The sequence below is a fragment of the Mustela nivalis genome (assembly GCF_964662115.1).
Source record: "Mustela nivalis genome assembly, chromosome: 4".
NCBI lineage: Eukaryota > Metazoa > Chordata > Mammalia > Carnivora > Mustelidae > Mustela > Mustela nivalis.
Window position 1 is genome coordinate 27,730,803 of NC_139023.1, and position 22,386 is coordinate 27,753,188.

Consider the following 22,386-nt stretch of genomic DNA (forward strand, 5'->3'; position numbering starts at 1 on the left):
GAGTTTTAGTCATTCTAATAGATGTGCAGTGGCATCTCATTTTATTTATTTATTTTTTAATTTTTAAAGATTTTATTTATTTATTTGACAGACGGAGATCACAGGTAGGCAGAGAGGCAGGCAGGCGGGGTGAGGGGGAAGGAGGCTCCCCGCTGAGCAGAGAGCCCGATGCGGGCTCTATCCCAGGACCCCGAGGCCATGACCTGAGCTGAAGGCAGAGGCTTTAACCCACTGAGCCACCCAGGCGCCTTGGCATCTCATTTTATTTATTTATTTATTTTTAAATTTTAATTTTAATTTTAATTTTTTTTAAGATTTTATTTATTTATTTGACAGAGAGAGATCACAAGTAGGCAGAGAGGCAGGCAGAGAGAGAGGAGGAAGCAGGCTCCCTGCTGAGCAGAGAGCCCGATGCGGGACTTGATCCCAGGACCCTGAGATCATGACCCGAGCCGAAGGCAGCGGCTTAACCCACTGAGCCACCCAGGCGCTCCTGGCATCTCATTTTAATTGGCAGTTTTCTAATGACACATGGCGTTCAGCATCTTTTCACATGTTTATTTGCTGCCTGTACATCATCTTTGGAAGGTGAAGTGTCTGTTCTGTCTTTAAATCTTTACCATTTTTTAATTGGGTTGTTTGCTTTCCTCTTGGGCTTTAAGAACTGTTTTTACATTTTGGATACAAGCCCTTTACCAGATACATGTTTTCCAGATACTTTCAGCCAGTCTGTGGCTTTTCATTTAAAATGTGTTTTCATTTAGCACTTTCATTTAAGTGTTTTTCACAAAGCAGATGTTTTGGTTTTATAAAGTCCTTCTTAACCATTTTTCTTTGGGAGATGACGATTTTGGTGTTGAATCTAAAAAATCATTATATCCAGCTCACCTACATTTTCTCCTATGTTTATAGTTCCACACTTCACATTTGGGTCTGTGATCCTTTTCGAGTAACTGTGAAAGGTGTAAGGCCTTTTGGGATTTTTTTCTGTGTGATGTCTATTCCATTGCCAACCATTTGTTGGAAAGACTATCACTTGTCTATTCGGTTGCCTTTTTCCTTTGTCAGAGATCATTCGACTGTATTTATGTAGGTCTGTTTCTGGGCTTTCTATCCTATTCCATTCTGTTAGCAGTACCATACTGTCTTAACCACTGTAGCTTTCAGTATGTCTTTAAGCTGGGTAGTGTTAATACTCTTGTTTTTCAGTACTGTATTGCTCTCTTTTTTGTTTGTTTGTTTTTCCATATAGAACTTAGAATCAGTTTGTTGGTGTCCTCTATTAATAACTTGCTGGGATTTTGATTAGAATTATGTTGAATCTAGATCAAGTTGGGAAAGAAGCAACATTTTAACAATATTTGCACCTTCCTATCAGTGAACAGAGGATGTCTCATCATTTATTTAGATTGCTTTTGATTTCTTTCATCGGTGTTTTGTAGTTTTGCTCAAATAGATCATGTATGTATTTTGTTAGATTTGTATCTATCTTAATTTTGTGCTAATATAAGTGGTATGTTTTAAATTTCAAATTTCAGTTGTTCATTGCTGGCATATAGAAGAGTAAATGGCTTTTGAATGTTAACTTTGTATCCTGCAGTTTTTCTGTAATCACTTATTATTTCCATATGTGTTTATTTTTTATTCTTAATAGAACCAGTAGACTTAGCACCTTTGCTTTAGATAATCTTTTTAAAGAATTTGTAACATTTTTGTTTTATTTTTTTCTTGCAGAGAATGTCTTGGGAAGCATGAGGTGAGTTATAGGCACCAATTTTTAAGGGAAGCTTATAATCTGTGCCTCTTCTATTGAGGATTGTTAGAAATGACAGTCAAAGTTTTTTTTTGTTTGTTTGTTTGTTTGTTTTAGTGCTTTAAAAAGTATAAGAGTTTATCTGCAGATTTTTTTTTTAATTAAAAAATTTTAAAATACTTTATTTTAGAGCGGGAGAGTGAGAGTTCTTTCGTGCCAATGGGGGAAGGGGCAGAGTGGGAGGGAGAGAAGCAGACTACCCACTGAGCAGGGACCTGACCCGGAGTTTGATCACAAGACCCTGAAATCATGACCTGAGCTGAAATCAAGAGTCGGATGCGCAACCCACTGAGACACCCAGGCGTCATCTGCTGATTTTTAAAATATATTGTGCTTTTTTAACCTATGTATATGTGGTCTCTATAGCATTGTTATATTGAATTTCCCTTTTAGGAATAGAATGTGTTGTTTGTTGGCATTCATTTTTTGGATTTTTTGATAAATTACTTTGATTTTGAAAATTACTATTATTAATGAAAATGTGTTAGTTCTTTATGAAACTTATTCTCAAGTGATAACAGAGTCATTTCAGAAACATGGGTCCAGGTTTTGTGTGTATTGATATTTTTCTCCTTATTCTTTTTTTTTTTTTTAAGGTGAGTCCACTCCCCTGCCATGCTGTAGGACCATACTCTTGTAAGAGAGTATGTGGACGAACCTTAGATTGTCAGAATCATACGTGTATGAAAGAATGCCACAAAGTAACTGAAATTGATGCCTGCGTTGGCAAAAACAAGGTAATATCCTTAGGCTGAATGTATATGTCCTTATAGTATGCTTGAAATATTTTTTTGAATAATTATGCTGTAAATATTTTTCTATTTTGTTAGAACTTTTTTCTTTCTTCTTGCCCTTATCCCTTTTCCTACCTTGTCTCTCTTAATACAGCCAACTTTGACAGCTTGGTGTATATTTATCTTTGTGCAAGCTCATGATAATAAGCCTTTTAATGTTCTCTCAACATACTGTACTGTGTTAATACATAGGCTTTGAGTTTTGAGAAAAGTACAGAAATCATCTATCTATTTAGATAATAGGTAGCAATATCACTTCCACTTCTGTCCATTTATATCTCTGGATATAGTCTGGAGCTTTTGTTCTCAGCAATTTTTTAAAACCTAACATCTTTGATAAGTTGTGTTCACAATTTTAATAAATTCCTAATCTTTCATTGGAAATAAAGTAAATAGCATCACAGATGTAGGGCATGTGTGTGTGAAATTCACTAAAAGCATTTTACCAAGCATATGAGAAGCCAATCATTGAAAGATCTCTAAAATTGCCATTTTACAAGGAAAAATAAACATAGCTAATCAAATTTTAAATGATATTTAATTTTATTTTTGAACATTAAATTCATCACATAAAAACAAACATAGAACAAGAAAATTATTTTAAATAACAATAAAATATAAAAGACTCCTGTTAAAACAGAGATACAGATAGTCTCCTATTCTGAATTTCCTAGGCCATATGAGAGGTTATGGCCGAGAAAATATAGGCTGAAATGTTTTTTATCTCCAAGAATAGTCAGGGAAATCTTTATTTATCATTAACCACTCTACTTTTTGTCTACTTCTGTGATTGAGGGTGTTGTTATGTCCCATGTGATACAGTTAAAAACTAACTCTTCATCCTCCTGTGTCCCAGAATGATTAATTTGCCAGAGTCCCCTGCCAGGCTACATTTGACATGATATGTGAATAAAAAATAAACTTCAGTTATATAAAAAATTGTATATTTTAAAAATATTTAATTTTTTTTTGTAAACTTCCATTCTTTAGGGTATCATAATACTATCAGCAAGTGTGTTTAATGAGGAATAAACAAAAATTTTAAGATTTGTTTTATTAAATAACATTAAATTTACAAATGGTTATGAATTGTATGTTACTGAAAGTTTCACTTGCATTGTTCTTTTTTTGGTCTTTGATTTGGTGATTGAAAAGCATGATGACCTAAGCCTCCGTAGTATCATTCTTGCTCATATGCAGACATGTCAGTGTATTGCTTATAACCTCTTCATCAGTCCATTGTTTGATCCTTAATAAAAATGTACTCATGATAAAATGAAAAAGATATTAGAATTATAAAAATTTATACTAATGTAATAATTCAAAACCACTTTAACTAATGAGAGTATAGCTGCTGTATGGCTTTCCTCTTCTTGATTTCCAGAACATTAAGTGAGTTGAAAAAACAAAACGCACTTCAAGAGCTGATTTGACACTGATTGGGGAATTATCTTGGATTATCCCAGCATTGCTTCATGGGCAATTGCTGTGGTAAAATATGGGTTATAAGTTCTGTGCAGTTCTTAATTTAGCTACAAGTCTGTCTTTATCTCCCACTCAGAGAAGGCTGATGCAGTGCAGCAGATTGAAAATTATATGATTTGAGGGATAACTTTATAGTCGCTATAATTTATATATTAAAAATGAAATAACTCATAAACTTCTTAAATTCCTTACTGTAATATCTCAATTGAGACCCATTGGAGAAGATCTCCTTGCATGTCCCTCTTGACCCAAATGGCTCTGGAATTACTAATGCAGTTTCTACCTTGAATTCTAGCACAGGGCCTACAACATAGCAGATATTAAAAGTGTTTATTGAATTGACTGGAATCAAAATTCTTTTGCTTATCTCTGTTCCGGCCTCTCCCTGGCTTTCCTGACAGATCCCAGTCCAATCAAGGCTGTTCTTAAAGGCAGGGCCTCTGATTGCTACCATTAGCAACAAATATATCCCTATTGTCTAATTCATACATTGGAGTGAGTGGAACAGAGTGGTTAACTGGGGAAAGGTGTGAAGCCAATGGCAAATGAAGTGTGTAATTCCCAAGGAAACCTGGGCACGGATATTTTTGAGTGACTGAGCGAAGAAATAATGAAGATAGTCTTTCCTCTGGGAAAAATCTATACCAAAAATTTAAAAAAAAAGAAAATATAGGTACATAATCACACACAGACAATATATTTCTTACATAATTATGTATGTGATAAACCCCTGCCACACAGTGTTGTTTGCGTGATGGGCATCACCTGGAATCTTGGAAATGCAAACTCTCAGGTCTCACCTCAGTATTTTAGCAATTGCCAAGTGTTTGAGTTACTGCTAAAGGCAATGTGTGTAATGTGTGATGCTTCAGTGATTTAAAAAAAAAAAAGAATTATTTTACAATCAAGAGCCTCGCTGAGAGATTGGAATTTAATTATTCCAGACATTAAAAATAAGGAATAATTCTGTAATGTGATAGAGGTACTAATTATTGCTACAATGACAGTCTTATTACAATATGTAAATGTTGAACACCTTAAATTAAAAAAATGTCAAATATTTGTTAATAAGATGGGAAAAAAGAGAATTTTACTTTCCAAGATTTATTTTCCAGTTTGTAATACTAACCCAAATGTTAATTCTGCTTTCCTTCTCCTCATCTCATTGCTTCTAATGAGGATTGCTATCTTCCCTGGATTTCCGGCTGTCTGATGAATCAGGAAAAACTCATTTTAAAAGCTGATATGACTGATTGGGGAAATATTGTGGATTATCTCAATATTGTTCCCTGGGTTAAAATTTGTTTTCTTTTTATTTTTTAAGGAGAACTGTGTAAGGTATTTGACAGCCAGGCTTGCTGTATTTCTGAGTTAGATAGTTCCTTCTAGAAGATAGAACTTGACATTAGAAGTGATTCAGGAAGGTAGCTTAGCAAGTACAGCTTTAGTGATTTTTTTTTTTTTTTCATAATTGGAAGGAAGGAGCCCCATATCATCAGTATAATTCTTCTTTTGCAGATAAGGAAACTGAAGGTTATCAAGTGACTTGTTCATGATCATGTAACAGGAGAGCAGTAATAAGAAAGTAGTAGTACCCCTGCCTTAACTCCCAGCCCAGTATGTTCTTCTGTTTCATGTTATTTAAGTGAAAGATTATTGCAGGCGTACCACATAGCCAGGAAAAAAACAAGTGAAACAGACAGTGTGTGTCATCTTTGGCTCTATTTCCATATTGTGAGACTCATTGCCTATATTTCTCCTAGTCTTTCCAATTTCAGAAAGTTATATTACCAGTTTTAGCCAGTTCTGCAGATTAAAGGGAGGTACATTTCTTGATTTCTTTCTTCATTGTCCTTGTCTCACTACACACCTCGTCAGGTTTATCTTCAAAGTATATCTGTGAGTCTGACCGTTTCCTGTAATCTCTACCATACCCTCCTCATCCAAGCCACCATCTTCTCTTACCTAGAGATGTCTGTACTATTCTCCCAGCCAGCTTCTCTACTCCCAGTTTCTTCTTACGGCATCCGCTAGATTCATCATTTACAAATGTAAGTTAAAAAATGTAAGTTAAAAAAAAATGTAAGGCGTGTTATCTCCCGGCTCAATACGCATCAGTTACTCTCAGGATAAAATCCAAATGGCCTTATGAGGGCCTGCCTCTTTCCTGCCTCTTAGCACTCATCACTCATGTGCTCATTTTTGCTTCTACTCTTTTTTTTTTTTAAGATTTTATTTATTTCTTTGACAGACAGAGATCACAGGTAGGCAGAGAGGCAGGCAGAGAGAGAGAAGGAAGCTGGCTTCCTGTGGAGCAGAGTCTGATGTGGGGCTTGATCCCAAGATCCTGGGATCATGACCTGAGCTGAAGGCAGAGGCTTTAACCCACTGAGCCCCCCAGGCACCCCTCTCCTTCTATTCTTGTTATTTCTTGAATATTCCACATTTGTTCTATATCAGAGGTTTTGCATTTAGTGCTCTTTTCTCTGGGACTCTATATTTGTATGGCTCTCTCTCTTATTTATTCTGTTCCAACATGAAATTTATCAGATAGATCTTCCTTCTTATTGCTTCTTTTACTCCCTCTTAACCTGCTTTATCTTTTTTCAGAGTGTTTATGGAGACATTCTATTATGTTCTTTACCTCCCCCCATTAAATTGAAGTTTCTTAGGTCAGAGGTCGCTGCCATTTTGCACATTTCCAGCATGTGAATTAGTTTCTGGTGTATGCTGCTGGAAGAGTGTAGAATAAATTAATATACTTTTAAAAATAAAAAATAGAAATTATTTATAGAAGAATGTTTCCTAATTGAAACACTTTTTCTTTTTAATCCCATATGTCAAAAATAGGATTTTTATTAACATAATCACTGTTTTGTAATCATGGCTATACTTAGGAATGGTAACAATTTTTAAACTTTAAACTTAAGGCTTGGTATCCTTTTCTATAGCTCTCATACTTTATCTCATGTATGACATGTATAGATAATTAATAACCTGCAATAATAATTTTAAACTTCTTTAGTAGGTAGATGGTAGTTAAATTATTAAATTACTAGAGCAAAGAGGTACCTTGTTGAATTTATATTGAAGTACATTTATTTGTAAATGTAATGTAACTTTGGTTCATTGAAGTACATTAAACATAAACTGCTGGTCATTCTCCTTTTTCGCCTCTATGTATGTTTCTGTTTGGCAAGGTGAGAGCAGTATATCTAGAACATTGCATGCTTTGGGAATTTTTATTTATGTGTTAACATAGTGTTGATTTCTTTAGTTTGATGGTGATCATGTTTCTTGGGTGGAAATGAATTAACAATGTTTTATTTTGGGGGACCTGGGTGGCTTAGTTGTTAAGTGTCTGCCTTTGGCTCAGGTCATGATCCCAGGGTCCTGGGATCCAGTCCTGCATCTGGCTCCCTGCACAGCATGGAGCCTGCTTCTCCCTCTGCCTCTGCTGGTCCTCTTGCTTATACTCTCTCTCTCCTTCTTTCTTTCTCAAATTAATAAAACATAAAAAAATAAACAATGTTTTATTTATTTCTGTTATGACTATTCTTTGGGAAGTTATTTACATTTTTAGAGGAATACTTGTAATTTACAATTTACAGTTTGATTTAGTGAGGTTTGTAGATATAAAATCTTTGTGAATAATGGTCATATTGATACCTTCCTGTTCTTCATTTTGAATGTGTATTTTTTCATTTTTAATATTTTTAAGAGTGCAAGCATGCAAGCACTATTTTATTAACTGTATTCCTAAGAGCTTCAAAAGTACTTTCTTTTAATGGGATGCATAAATTTTATATATATATTTTATAATTTTAATATATAGAAATGTTAGACTTCTGTACTTAGATGATTTATTACCTTACTTCCTATCAGGCTGGCCCAGAATGCCTTCAGTGTGAAGAAGGGTGCTCTAAATCACGGCCTCCTGGTTGTCCCCATCCATGTGTTTTGCCGTGTCATCCTGGAGAATGCCCTCCCTGTGTTCAGATGCTTAGAATAAAATGTCACTGCAAGATCACAAGCCTATATGTGCAATGCAGGTAAGTGGACTGAAGAAATATTCTTGTTTTACTATAATTATTTCTAACCAGTATTTTTTTTAATAATTCAGAATCCTATGAAGAGTACTGCAAGGAACATTATTCATGGTCACCCATAGATGCTTGAACCTTAGACTTTCCAGTAGAGACCTGAAGAAAGAAATGTAGAACCCTTCACCTTGTACATTCTGAACCCTGATTTCAAAGACAGTTACGCTTTTTTTCTATTTAGGGATTCTGTTTAAGATTTTTTTTAAAGGAAAAAAGTTGTATCGCTGCTTTCAAAAATGTAGAAACATTTCTATAACAGATCGCTCAGTTAACAGTGTCAAACTAGAATTTTGTTGGATGAAAAGTAAAGTGCACGTAGCTACTGAGACACGATTTTTAAATTACAGACTTTTACTACAAATGTATCTGTTAGGGCATTTGTCATATTAGGCTATGACTTCTATATTTCCTTTACTTAAAAAAATGTACACTCAACGAAGTGCATGTTTTTGCTTGTGGATTATGTGGAGAGAAATCATAATCTAACATAATTTACTAACTTGTTCAGCTCCATTTAGCCAAGTTTGTAAAGTAGGTTCTTTGTAAGTATATTTTACTGAAGTTAAATTTGGGAATATGGCTTTGTTTCTAATTTTTTAAACAGATGTACCTCTTGAAAAATGCTTGTTAATATTAACCTAAACTTGTTTTTGTCATTTGGACTCTAGGCTCATGTTCTGTTAAATTGCAAAAGTCAGATTTTATTCTTTTTAAATATGAAAATTGTTCTGTTGGAATTTTAAGAATAAAATATTTCTTTAGCTTTAGAAGTTTTGTAGAGAGAGTGAAGAGGGCAATTTTGCTTTATTAATGAGTAATACCAAGGAAAGATATTTCCTTTGGTCTAGCAGGGTTGAAATTTCCCTGTCTTGCTTCTTTTTCCCTTTGTCATGTAGTTTCCCAAGGGTGACTTTACCTTTTTACCTTCTTGTCCAGAGTGTTGCCTTTCCAAGATCGGCTCCTTGATTCTTGTGCATGTTTTAAAGTTTCTTCCCATAGTTAGTACTCTGATCTACACTAGGTGGACTTTCTCTTTCTGGTGTGAGGTTAACTCAGTTGCCCTCTTCTTTTTTCTGCTCAGTTTTTCCAGAACTCTACTGGTTCTCTGAAATGATTTGCTGAGAGAACTTGAGAATTAGGTCTGCTATGAATTGGTATTTATTTTTCTACTTATAGGTAATCTTGAAGTTTGTAGAATTTGTATCTTCTAGGTATGAGGAAGCTGTGGAATTTTAATGATTTTATTATTAAGTGGAATGATTGTTGGGGGGAATGTGTGGATATATATGGATTGAGGTGGCTTCCATTACTACAGCTCTCTGGAGTTCCTTTTTCCTTTCCTTGAATATATATCTGAAGGATATGTTTTCAAGCAGAATACACATTCTTTTCAAGTATATGGAACATTCTTTAGAATAGATCAATATTAGGTCCAAAAGAGGCCTCAACAAATACAAAAGAGTAAAGTCATACATGCACCTTTTCTGATCACAACACTATGAAACTAGAAGTCAACCACAAGAAAAAAATCTGGAAAAACCACAAATACATGGAGGTTAAAGAACATGCTACTAAAAAATGAATGGGTCAACCAGGAAACCAAAGAAGAAATTAAAAAGAAAATAAATACATGGAAACAAATGAAAATGAAAACAAAATGGTCTAAAACCTTTGGGATGCAATGAAAACGGTCCTAAGAGAGAAGAATATTGCAATACAGGCCTACCTCAGGCAGCAAGAAAAATCTCAAATAAATAACCTAACCTTACACCTAAAGGAATTATAAAAAGAGCAACAGAAGAAGTCTAAAGAAGCAGAAGGATGGAGATAATAGAGATTAGAGCAGAAATAAATGATACAGAAAAGAAAACAATAGAACTGATCAATGAAACAAGGAGCTGGTTCTTTGAAAAAAATTAGTAAAATTGATAAATCTCTAGCCAGACTTATCAAAAAGAAAAGAGGAAGGACCCTATTAAAATCACAAATGAGGAGAAATAACAATATCACAGAAATACAAACAATTAGAGTATTATGAAAAACTCCATGCCAACAAATTGAACAAACTAGAAGAAACAGATACATTCTTAGAAACATATAGACTACCAAATCTGAAACAGGAAGAAATACAAAGCTTGAACATAGTGGTAATCAGCAAAGAAATTCAATCAATAGTCAAAAAACTTCCAAAAACAAAAGTCCAGGACCAGATGGCTTCACAGGAGAATTCTATCAAACATTTAGAGAAAAGTTAATAACTCCTTTCAAACTATTTCAAAAAATAGAAAAAGGAAAGAAAACTTTCAAATTAATTTTATGAGGTCAGCATTACCTGATATCAAAACCAGATAAAGATATCACTAAAAAAGAGTACTATAGGCCTATATTCCTTGTGAACATAGATGCAGAAATTCTCAATAAAATAGTAGCAAACTGAATCTGACATTAAAAAAAAAAATCATTCACTGTGACCAAGTGGAATTAATTTCTGGGTAGCCAGCATGGTTCAATATTCACAAATCAATATTCACAAATCAATCAATGTGATAGACCACATTTAACAGGAGAAAGGATTAGAACCAGATGATCCTTTCAGTAGATGCAGAAAAAGCATTTGACAAAGTACATCCATTATAATAAAAACCCTCAACAAAGTAGACTTACAGGGAACATACCTCAACATGATAAAAGCCATATATAAAAAGCCCACAGCTGATATCATCCTCATTGGGGAGAAACTGAGAACTTTTCCTCTATGGTCAGGAACAAGACAGAGACGGCCACTCTTCTCAATTTTATTCAAAATAGTACTGGAACTCCTAGCCACAGCACTCAGACAATGAAAGGAAATAAAAGGCGTCCTGGCAATAGAAAGCCTGGCAAGGAAGAAGTCAGACTTTCACTCTTTGCAGATGGCATGATACTCTATAGAGAAAACCCAAAAGTCTCCACCAAAAAACTGCTAGAACTGTGAATGAGTTCAGTAAAGTCACAGGATACAAAATCATTGTACAGAAATCTGTTTGCATTTCTATACATCAATAATGATGCAGCAGAAAGAGAAATCAAGGAATCGGTCCCATTTACAACTGCACCAAAACCTATAAGATACGTAGGAATAAACCTAACCAAAGTGAAAGACCTGTACTCTGCAAACTATAAAACACTGATGAAAGAAATTGAAGATGACACAAAGAAATGGAAAGACATCCTATGCTTGTGGATTGGAAGAACAAATATTATTACAATGCCTATATTACCCAAAACAGTCTACACATTTAATGCAATCACCATCAAAATACCACTAGCATTTTTCACAGAGCTAGAACAATCCTAAAATTTGTATGGAACCGCAAAAGACCCCCAATAGCTAAAGCAACCTTGAAAAAGAAAAACAAAGTTTGAAGAATGACAATTCCAGACTTCAAGTTATATTACAAAGCTGTGGTAATCAAAACAGTTTGGTACTAGCACAAAAACAGACACATAGATCAAGAGAACGGGATAGAAAACCCAGAAATGAATCCGCAAATATACGGGAAGTTAGCCTTCTACAAAACAGGAAAGAAATATCCAATGGGATAAAGATAGTCTCTTCAGCAAATGATGTTGGGAAAACTGTACAGCAACATGCGAAAGACTGAAACTGAACCACTTTCTCACACCATCCACAAAAACAAATTCAAAATGAATGACATACCTAAATGTGAGACAGGAAACTATTAAAATCTTTGAGGAGAACATAGGCAGTAACTTCTTTGACATTGGCATCTTCTTACTAGATATACCCCGTAAGGCAAGGGAAACAAAAGCAAACAAACTGTTGGGACTTCATCAAAATAAAAAGCTCTGCACAGGAAAGGAAATAATCTACAAAACTAAAGGGCAGCCTACGCAGTGGGAGAAAATATTTGCAAATGACTAATTTGAAAAAGGGTTACTATCCAAAATATATAGAGAACTTATAAAACCCAACATCCAATAAGTGTATAATCAAATTACAAAATGGGCCAAAGATACAAACAGATATTTTTCCAAAGAAGACCTACAGATGGACAGTAGACACATGAAAAGGTGCTCAACATCACTGATTATCAGGGAGAGGCATACCAAAACTATAATACTATAACTGCAATGAGATATCACCTCACACCTGTCAGAATGTCTAACGTCAACAGCACAAGAAACAATAGTTGTTGATGAGGATGTAGAGAAGGGGGAACCCTCTTGGACTGTTGATGGGAATGCAGGCTGTTGTAGCCACCGTGGAAAACAGTATAGAGTTTCCTCAAAACATTAAAAATAGAACTGCCTTACAATTCCACAGTTGCAATTTTAGTATTTACCCAAAGAATACAAAAATACTAATTTGAAGACATACATGCACCCTAATGTTTATAGCTGTTCTACAGTAGCCCAAGTGTCCGTCAACTGATGAGTGGATGTAGGTGTATATGTATATACAGTGTAATATTACTCAGCCATAAAAAAGAAATTTTGCCATTTGCGGTGACATGGATGGAGATAAAGAGTATTATGCAAAGTGAGATAAGTCAATCAGACAAAGATAAATACCATGATTTTATTCATTTGTGGAATTTAAGATAGAAAACATGCAAAGGGGAAATAAAGAGTGAGTGGTAAACCAAAAAACACTCTTAACTCTAGAGAACAAACTGATGGTTACTAAAGGGAAGTAGGTGGGGAGGATGGGTGAAATAGGTGATGAGCATCAGGTGTTGTATGGAAGTATTGAGTCATTATATTGTACACCTGAAAAGAGTATTGCACTGTAAGTTAACTAATTGGAATGTTAATAAAAACTTTTAAACAATCATAGTGAGATACAATGACATACCTGTTAGCATGGCTAAAATGAAAAAGACAAAAAAAAAAGACAATAGACTGACAGTATTAAGTGTTGGAGAGGATATAGAAGAATTGGAACTCATACACTGCTACTATGAATCTAAAATGATAGGGCCATTGGAAAAAGGTTTAGCGGTTTCTTAAAAAGTTAAACAACTGCCTTCTGTATGGATACAACCATTCTATTCCTAGATACTTAACCAAGAGAAATGATATGTATGTCCATACAAAGACTTGTACATGAATGTTCATAATATTTTTATATGTGATAACCCAAAAATGGAAATAATCCAAACATCCAACAACAGGTGAATAAACACATGGTAGTATGTCCATACAGAATAAATTCAGCAATAAAAACAAACTGTTGTTATTTGCAATATCCTGAATGAATCTCGAAGTGTGAAATCTCAAGATTATAAGTGAAAGAAGCCAAACAAAAAAGAATAATGCTCTATGATTTGATTATGTAAAATTCTTGGAAATTGGAAGCCAATATATACAACAAAAAGTATCTCATTGGTTTCCTAGCAGGTGATGGGCAATATAAAGAGATTCCAAAGGGGCACATGACATTTTTTGAGGGTAATGGGTATGTCCATTATCTTGATTGTGGTGATGGTTTCATGGGTGTAAACGTATGTCAAGTCTTGTCAGGTTTTCCCCTTTAAATGTGTACATTATTGTCTTCTGTATCATACCTTAATAAAAGCCCTCCAAAAACATGAAGTATATGTTTTTATAGAGAATTCTTCAGACTTAGTATTCATTATGATAATTTTGTTTACTTTCAATTCAGTGAATTATTCCATGTTATCTTTATTTTTAGTCCTTTTTTGCTTCATGTAATTTCCTTTATAGAAATTAGATTAAAAGATACAGATACTGGAAAATTAGTTTATTCCAAATTACAAAGTGACAGAAGCAAAATAATACTAAGTCTTAAGTTCAGAGGTGAGCTGGGGTGCCTAGGTGGTTGAGTTAGTTAAGCATCTGCCTTCGGTCCAGGTCATGATCTCAGCGTCCTGGGATCAAACCCCGAGTTCCTCATCGGGTTCTGCTTCTGACTCCTTGCTCAGTGGGGAGCCTGCTTCTCCCTCTTCCACTCTCCATGCTTGTGCACTCTCTCTCTCTCTCTGTGTCAAATAAATAAATAAAATCTTTAAAAAAAAGTTCAGAGGTGAGCACCATGCTTGTAAGAATGAAAATATATGACTTTTAATAGAGCCAATATAAAGACTTTGTGATATTATTAAGTGAAATTTTGCTAAGAAAATTGCATATGTTATCTTAGAGTACATTTATGCTAATTTATACATATACTTAAGATAATAGTTTTTTTGTTTTGTTTTGTTTTTTTAAGGTAATAGTTTTTACGTTAGGCTCAACTTATGGTATATTTGGCACTTATGTCTAATAAAGGAAAATAAGAAAAGCAGGAAAAGAAAGAATCAAAGGTAGAAGAAAGGTGATGGAAAGAGAAAAGTGACCTCAATGTGATAGGAATTTTAAGGGTGTCACTAGTTACTGACTTATGCAGTGTCCATTGTGGTTACATTCAACGATCTGTGAGAAAGTGGTTTTAGTCCTTGATGTTTGTGACTTTTCCTGAATTACCCACCAAGTCAAACAGGAAAGTACACAGACTAATCTAAAACGATCAAATCTAAAATGAGTCTGTTTCTAACATTATAGCTCACAAAAACAATTTTAAAACTCTCCTAAAATAAATTTACTATATTTTTTGATTTGAAGTATTTTTTGTTGTTGTTCTTTAAGAAACAAAACAAACAAGCATGGGGAGAAAAAGAGAGAGGCAAACCAAGAAACAGAGTTTCAACTGTAGAAAACAGACTCCAGGCTACCGGAGGACAGATGGGTGGGGGGATGGGTGAAGTAGGTGATGGGGATGACGGAGGACACTTGTCGTGATGAGTACCCAGTAATGTGTGGATGTGTGGATCATGGTATTGTACTCCTGAAACTAAAATTACAGTTTATGGGGGTGCCTGGGTGGTTCAGTGGGTTAAAGCCTCTGCCTTCAGCTCTGGTCATGGTCCTGGGGTCCTGGGATCGAGCCCCGCATCAGGCTCTCTGCTTGGCGGGGAGCCTGCTTCCTCCTCTCTCTCTGCCTGCCTCTCTGCCTGCTTGTGATCTCTGTTAAATCAATCAATCAATCAATCAATCAATCTTTAAAAAAAAATTTACAGTTTATGCAACTAATTGTAATTTAAATAAAAACTTTAAAAATATCTGGGTGAGCATTTTCTCAGTATCAGTTTTTAAGTAATATATAGATTTTTAATCTTTTATGTGGAAACTTTAGGAAGATATTTATGAAAAATGATTGCTCTGAAGAGGAAGATAATAGCAGACTACCTTTTTTTTTTTTTTTTTTTAATATTTTACCCATTTATTTGAGAGAGAGAGAGTGCACAAGGGCAGGTTAGGAAAGGGACAGAAAGAGAGAATTTCCAGCAGACTCTGGACTGACCATGGAGCCCCACTTGAGACTTGATTCCCTCACCAATCATGACCCGAGCCGAAATCAAGAATCAGATGCTTAAGGGACTGAGCCACCCAGGTGCCCCTTAATAGCATAAATTATTAAGGCCAGGCACAGATGATATTTTGTGTGTGTTTTATACTTCCTGTTTGCAGTAATTGCCCTTTTGGCATTTAATATGTTGGTAATAGATAAAGGGCTGGAAGGTTTCAGATATCAGACCAGGTAAGTAATTAAGACAGTTGTTACAGATGATACACAATTAAAATATTTTTCAAGAAAAAATAAAATAAGTAAGCTAAGTAAGCAATTTTATGGACATGTTTGAAATTATTTTTAGAGAGGTAATCTATAAAATGGACTTCGGTTTGAATGTCATCAAAACTTCCTCTTATTTTTAGAAAAATAACCACAGCTGATGTAAATGAAAAGAACCTCCTTAGTTGTTGCAAAAATCAGTGTCCTAAAGAGGTAAGCTTTAATAGAACCCTTTTAAGCTGTATTTCTTAGGTCTTGTTTCTCTTGGATTTTCTCTTTTCTTCTTGGTCTTCTTATATCAGGTCTTTTCTGAACATGCTAGAAATGTTGGGTGCAGGGAGGAAAATGTGATTGATGTCTATAAAAATGTAATACACACTAACTGTAGATGTACATCTCTTTATGAAGTTTTGGGGTTCTAATACCCCAAAAGTTTTAAAGGTATCTTATGTACTTTATATGATAAAGTTTTGACCTAATACTTATCCCTCCCCCCAAATAGAAATAGATGAAGAACTGTGTAGGTTATAGGCAGTTAGACAGTAAATCCATAGTAGGTTATTTAAAAAGTGTATTTGTGTGTGTGTGTGTGTGAACTTTAAAGATTATTATTATCTTGAATTAATATAAATAATTATATATAAAAATATATATAAAAATTCTCATGCTTATAATGCATTGTATTAGCACTAAAAGTGTCAAAAATAGTTCAGAAAACTTGTTCAGAGTAAAAAGGTAAAAATTCACTGGTGATTTATCTCGGTGATAATTTGAGAAACCATCCATAATTGGTCAGCTTATTTATTTATTTGTTTGTTTGTTTATAATTGGCCAATTTAAAAGTCAGAGTATTCCTTTTTTGTTGGAGGTATGGTAGTGACAATGATTTGTTTGGACATTTATAAAGCAATCCTTCTGACTTACAGATGTACTAATAGTACCACTTTTATTTTAATTATTTGCTTTTTTTTGCACTTATCTGTTTCTCATCCTATTTAGAGTCAGGGAAAGATGACGACAAAGCCGTAAATATAATAGTCATTCTCTTTGGTTAAATAAAAACAGAAATTAAATGCATGATATGCCTTTTTGTTAACAATATTTTCTTTTAACTAAAACTTTTGATGCTTTTTATGGATTTCTGTTTAAGAACTATTGGAAATTGAACTTGAATATTTTAAAAGTTATGTAAGATTATAAAAAGACCATTTCAAGCAATAGATGGTTATATTTAATAACCCTGTCTTTGTTATATAAGTGAAACTAAGGGCATTGGGATATTTCTAATTTAATTTTCTGATTTCTTCAAATCCTGACTTTTTCCTTGTTAAAATAAATTTTCTTCTACCCAAATTAAGATTCCAGGTAATAAGTGGTTGAGACTGTCAGATTTTTAATCTGAGTCCGTAACTTGGTATGAGATTGTAGTTAGAAATAACAAAATTAAATTTAGGGATTGTTAATTTGCAGTTTAGCATTTCCTTGGCTATGATTCAGTTGTGATAAGGTTACGACATTTGTTGGGACTAGATGGGTGATCATGTTTTTTTAAAAATTTGTTTTCCATGCTCATGATTTTTGGATTCTGTGCCAGTCTGGAGCCTATTACTTTTTTTTTTTTTTTTTTTTAATTACTAGAGTATTACTAGAGTCTCCTTGGGCTCTCTTGACATTAATAGCCTTAGTTTGGGAAGAATTTAAGTAGCTGTTACAGTTTGAAGTAGTCTAAGAGTGGCCAGGTGAATATCCTGGTGTCTAATAGAACTTATTCTAGTTTATGGCCTCTGGACATTGGTAAGGGTACAGCAGTAGTTCTCAGCAGTTCAACGGCTTCTTAAAACAGATTAACGGACCCTGCCCCAGAGTTTCTGATTTTAAGAGCCTGGAGTAGGGGCCCAAGAATTGGCATTTCTAATTTGACATGTAATAGTGATATTGTTTGTCTGGCATCACAGTTTTGAGACCCACTAAGCTATAGAATCAAGTCATGCTTGGGATCAACCAAGAACTATGTCACTTCGAATTTGTAGTAGATATCTTTTTTTTTTCCTCAATAGATATCTTGTGTACTTGGAGTTAAGGTATGGGATTATGATAAATTCTGACCTACTGATAAATTCTCATTTACTTTCTCTTCCCTCCCCCATCCTATAGATTTCTTGGGGGCAGGGCCTATGTCATATTCATCCTTGTATCCAGTCCCTTGTATCCTGTTCCCTGTTTGTACACATTAGGCAGCTGGCAAATGTTTTTATGGAATGTGAATGAAACTGAACTGTTGAAGTGGTATAGACCTATCCCTTGAGCTCCACTGATTCTCCGATGTACACTTCCTCTATCTTCTGGTCTGGTTTGAATTTAACAAAAAGAAAATATAAAGATACCATTTAGAACTGTACGTTTAAACTGTGCCCCACATATACAATTCTACTTTTAAAAATTATTTCTGAATTTGGTTTTATCAGCCTTGTGAAGGTTTTCTGTTTTTTACTTGAGCAAATTGTTTAATGTGTCTTTAACTCAAATTGTTTATGTATAAAAGTAATACTCACTTCTGAGTGCTGAGTATTAATGAGTTAAGATCATGTAAATCTTAGTATATAGTGAGTGCTAAATGTGTGCTAGCTGTGGTGATGGTGGGATGGGTATTTATCCATAAACAGTGTTGTTTTGCAAGCTTTCTTTAATTATTTTTAAAGAGCTTTATATTTTATTTATTTATTTATTTTTTTTTTTAAAGATTTTATTTATTTATTTGACAGAGACCACAAGACCACAAGTAGGCAGAGAGGCAGAGAGAGAGAGGGGCAAGCAGGCTCCCCGCTGAGCAGGGAGCCCGATGCGGGGCTCCATCCCAAGACCCTGAGATCATGACCTGAGCCGAAGGCAGAGGCCCAACCCACTGAGCCACCCAGGCGCCCCTTAAAGAGCTTTTTAAACTGGGATTAAAATGGAACATTTTGAACTAGACAGTATTGGTTATGGGTAAGGCATTTGAAATGACATATGCAGGTGTAAATAGAATGATCTTAAGGACTGAGTAGAGTACAAGAAGACCGTCCCACATTGAGTGGAAAGAGTAGGACATCTCATCTTTAAATGAATATCAAGGTTGGATGTTTTAGGAAAACCTCTGTTTTTTTTTGGTTTTAGAAAAACTTCATTACCTCTGGAATGAAGATATAGTCATTATAGATTATGCATTTTAATCAGCTTCCTTTGGAACTGCTTTTCAGCTCTGTCAGAATATAAGCTGCCTTTTGAGATAACACATACTTGCACACCTGGTTTTTTTTAAACAGTGAAATCACCACCTACTCAAAAGCACATAATACGTATCTGAACAGTTTAACAAGTAGTTAGAAAGTCAACACCATAAACTCCACACAGGTCCAAAAATATAGTATTGCTGCATCTCAGAAGCTAACAAAGTCCTTGTCTGGCTTTGGTCCCCCCCCCCTTCTATCCTATATTTTACCTCCACCTGCCTTTTATAGTAATTATTTCCTTGCTGAAAATGATCTTGTTGGCTTAATTTTATATTTAAAGTTCAAAAGTATGAACTTTTGTGACCTTAGTTTGTTCTCCATTTTGTTTGTCATGTTTATTTTATGTGGCTGTAGTCTTATTTCCATTGTACGAGGATACTGTGGTTTATTGTATTTGCCTTATAATGGGTAGATACGAGTTTTTTCCAATTCCAGAATACTGCTGTGAACATTCTTGTTTGTGCATTCTAACATATGCATGTATAGATTTCTCTAGGCATATAGTGGTGCGTGGTCATAAGGAATGTATAATTTCAACTTAATATCATATTGATTTCCAAAATTGTACAACTTACTATCAGTAAATTTTCTAATTTACCACTAGTATTTTAAAGTTCCTGTCATAGCATATCCTTGCCAACATTTGGTATTGTCAGAGTTTTAAATTTTTCCCGGTCTTGTGACATCTCATGATTTTTATTTACATTTTCCTGATAACTAGTGATTTTTAATACTTTTTCAGAATTAATGGCATTACTTTTGTCTGTGAGACATGTATTGGATGCTAGCACAGTATCCTTCTGGAGGAGTTTCAGTTCTCCTTGCAGGCTAGAGTAATCAGTTACATTAACTTATCACAAAAAAGAAAATACGTTCAGAGGATATTGGAGACCAGTTCATAGACTCTGAAGGAAATTCTGTACAGCAAACTTCAGGAAGGACAAGATCTGGGCAGCCCCCAGGGCATTGCCAACAGGAGCTCAGGGCACTCTCTACTAAGATGACTGTTCAAACCACCAACTCTTCCTTTTTAGTTTTCACATTATCAGAAGAGAAAATCTGATTGGTCCCTTTAAGTCGAGGGGCTCCCTTGGTATAGGCAGTGACAGACAGAAGACTAGAACGGATAACATAGCCATGGCCATGAGAAAATTGTGATGAGTCCCGCGGCCATCCCAATTTGTCTCTTCTGTATCTTCTAACCAGCAGTGAAGGTGAAACGCTTGGAGATTCATGGAAGAATTGTTAAATGGGGTAACAAGACCAAATGCAGTATTCAGAGAAAAGAGATACATTTTGAAGATAGAGACTTTCAGGATGGTAGTGAAATTGTGAAGAGTGACCGTGAGGTCTTTTAGGAGGCAGAAAGATAAAATATCCAGAGCAGTGATTTTAAGCTTTTCATCAACCCCCAACACACTGAAGAGATAGAACTTTATAGCCACGATTCTATGTAATTCAGAAAGATCTTTATTGATTGTGATAGCCTTCCCTATTCACGCTCCCCTTTAGAATTATTGATTGAAGGGACGCCTGGGTGGCTTAGTGGGTTAAGCCTCTGCCTTCTTCAGCTCAGGTCATGATCCCAGGGTGCTGGGACTGAGCCCTACATTGGGCTCTCTGCTCAGCGGGGACCCTGCTTCCCCCTCTCTGTCTCTCTGCCTACTTGTGATCTCTGTCAAATAAATAAAATAAAATGTTTTAAAAAAAGAATTATTGATTGAAAATAGATTGGTTAGTTACTTTTAGAGAAGATGACTGATGTAATTACCTCGCAGATTAAAGAAAGAACAAGAGGCTACAGAGACATGTTTTGAGCAGAGAGGCCAGGTGGTCAGCTGATGCTAAATGTTTTGTCTTCTTCATGAAGTCAGGCTAGAGGCACTAGCAGGAGTGAAGGTGGGAATGATGTTGAAGAGACAGGAAAGACTTTAAATAGCTCTGTGAGGCAGGTATTTGGTAGTAAAACATATTGAGCTTATTAAGCAGTGTTAGGGGCCTTGGTAGGTATAGAGAGAAACAAAACTGAAGTGGTCCAGGAATGCTAGTGTGGAACTCATTCCAGCAGCTCAGCCCTACGATGGGATTGATGAAAATGTAGTCTGAGTGTCCAAATTGAGTTTTGGTATGTCTCAGTTCAAAATGAAAGAGCAAGAAATCTAATTGCACACTAGAGAGACACTAAAGGCAATGGAAAAAATGTAAGAATTTTTTTGGGGTGAGTAGAGTTGATAGTTAGAAGGATCAATCTGCAGAATCATAAAGATCAAAAGTTGGAGAATTCAAATGTTTATTATGGTGCCCACTATTTATAAGGTGTCTTTGTTAATGAGTATAAGAGATACAAAGAAATAGAAGACCATTGTCCTCCACTAACTTATTATTTTATATAGCTAAATATTTTATTAAATAGCTAAATATATCGAGCACATTTAATCCTCATGACAGCTATGCAAAATCTGTTATTCTTCCCGGTTTTATATGTGAAAAAAAGTCAGAAAAGTCAGGAGACTTGCCTAGGGTTTCACAGTTGGTAAAGAGGGAAGCTGGGCTTCAGTAACCAGTGTGATTAGAGAGACACATAACTATGAGGTGTCCAAACTTTTTTTTTTTTAACTTTAAGACCATATAAGCAATGTCACAATGGTTTAGAAATAAATTTCTTACATAGTTAGTATTATTTGTTTAAATATAGACAAATTCCTATCATGCTTTTATGGTGATTTGAGCCATTTCTTGAAGTTTGGATAACATTTGAATACAAAGAAGGTCAGAACATTTCATCTGAAAGCTTGACTGGATAAGAAGATAGTAAATAAGTAGACAGGAGCATGTAGACATCTTGGCAGTTACTGAGTGGTTTGGCTGCCTCTATAATAAGTTTTGATATGTAGTGGCGAAGAGAAATGATTTAGAGTAAAAGGCTAAGCAGTTGTGTTATCATACAGTGCCTTAAGAGCAAGGAAGTTTTTTCTTTCTCGTATAACCATGCAAGGTAGATGTGTTGTCATGTGGTCCAGGTAGTCATTCAGGAACCCAAGTAAGCCAGGGAACGCTGCTTCTCTTTGACACATGGTTTCCATTGTTGGTTTACATGTTACCTCAAAGCACACTGAGAAGGGAAGAACATGGATGTGTGGTCTCAAAATGCTTTAAGGTACAAAAGCACTTATGCTTGAATTCCATTGGCCAGAACATAGTCACATGGCTGTAACTAGCCACAGTAGTGTTCTAAGTAAGATAACACTCTTGGAGTGGAACTGGGGAGAATATTTAACATTTCTGTGTA

General features: G+C 35.0%; 1 protein-coding gene across 10 annotated transcripts in view; it reads left to right on the forward strand.

Moving 5' to 3' along the window:
* The window catches only part of NFXL1 (nuclear transcription factor, X-box binding like 1), a 76,133-nt gene that overhangs the window by 43,161 nt on the left and 10,586 nt on the right, over positions 1-22,386 (forward strand). For 6 of the 10 annotated variants that reach the window (XM_082728367.1, XM_082728369.1, XM_082728370.1 and 3 more), the window contains exons 16-19: positions 1,735-1,756; positions 2,410-2,550; positions 7,978-8,144; positions 15,972-16,041. In XM_082728367.1, coding sequence (XP_082584493.1) covers positions 1,735-1,756; positions 2,410-2,550; positions 7,978-8,144; positions 15,972-16,041 — 400 coding nt within the window. The remainder of the gene's footprint in view (positions 1-1,734; positions 1,757-2,409; positions 2,551-7,977; positions 8,145-15,971; positions 16,042-22,386) is intronic. The other 4 variants (XR_014311077.1, XR_014311078.1, XR_014311079.1 and 1 more) reach the window with 1 other exon arrangement.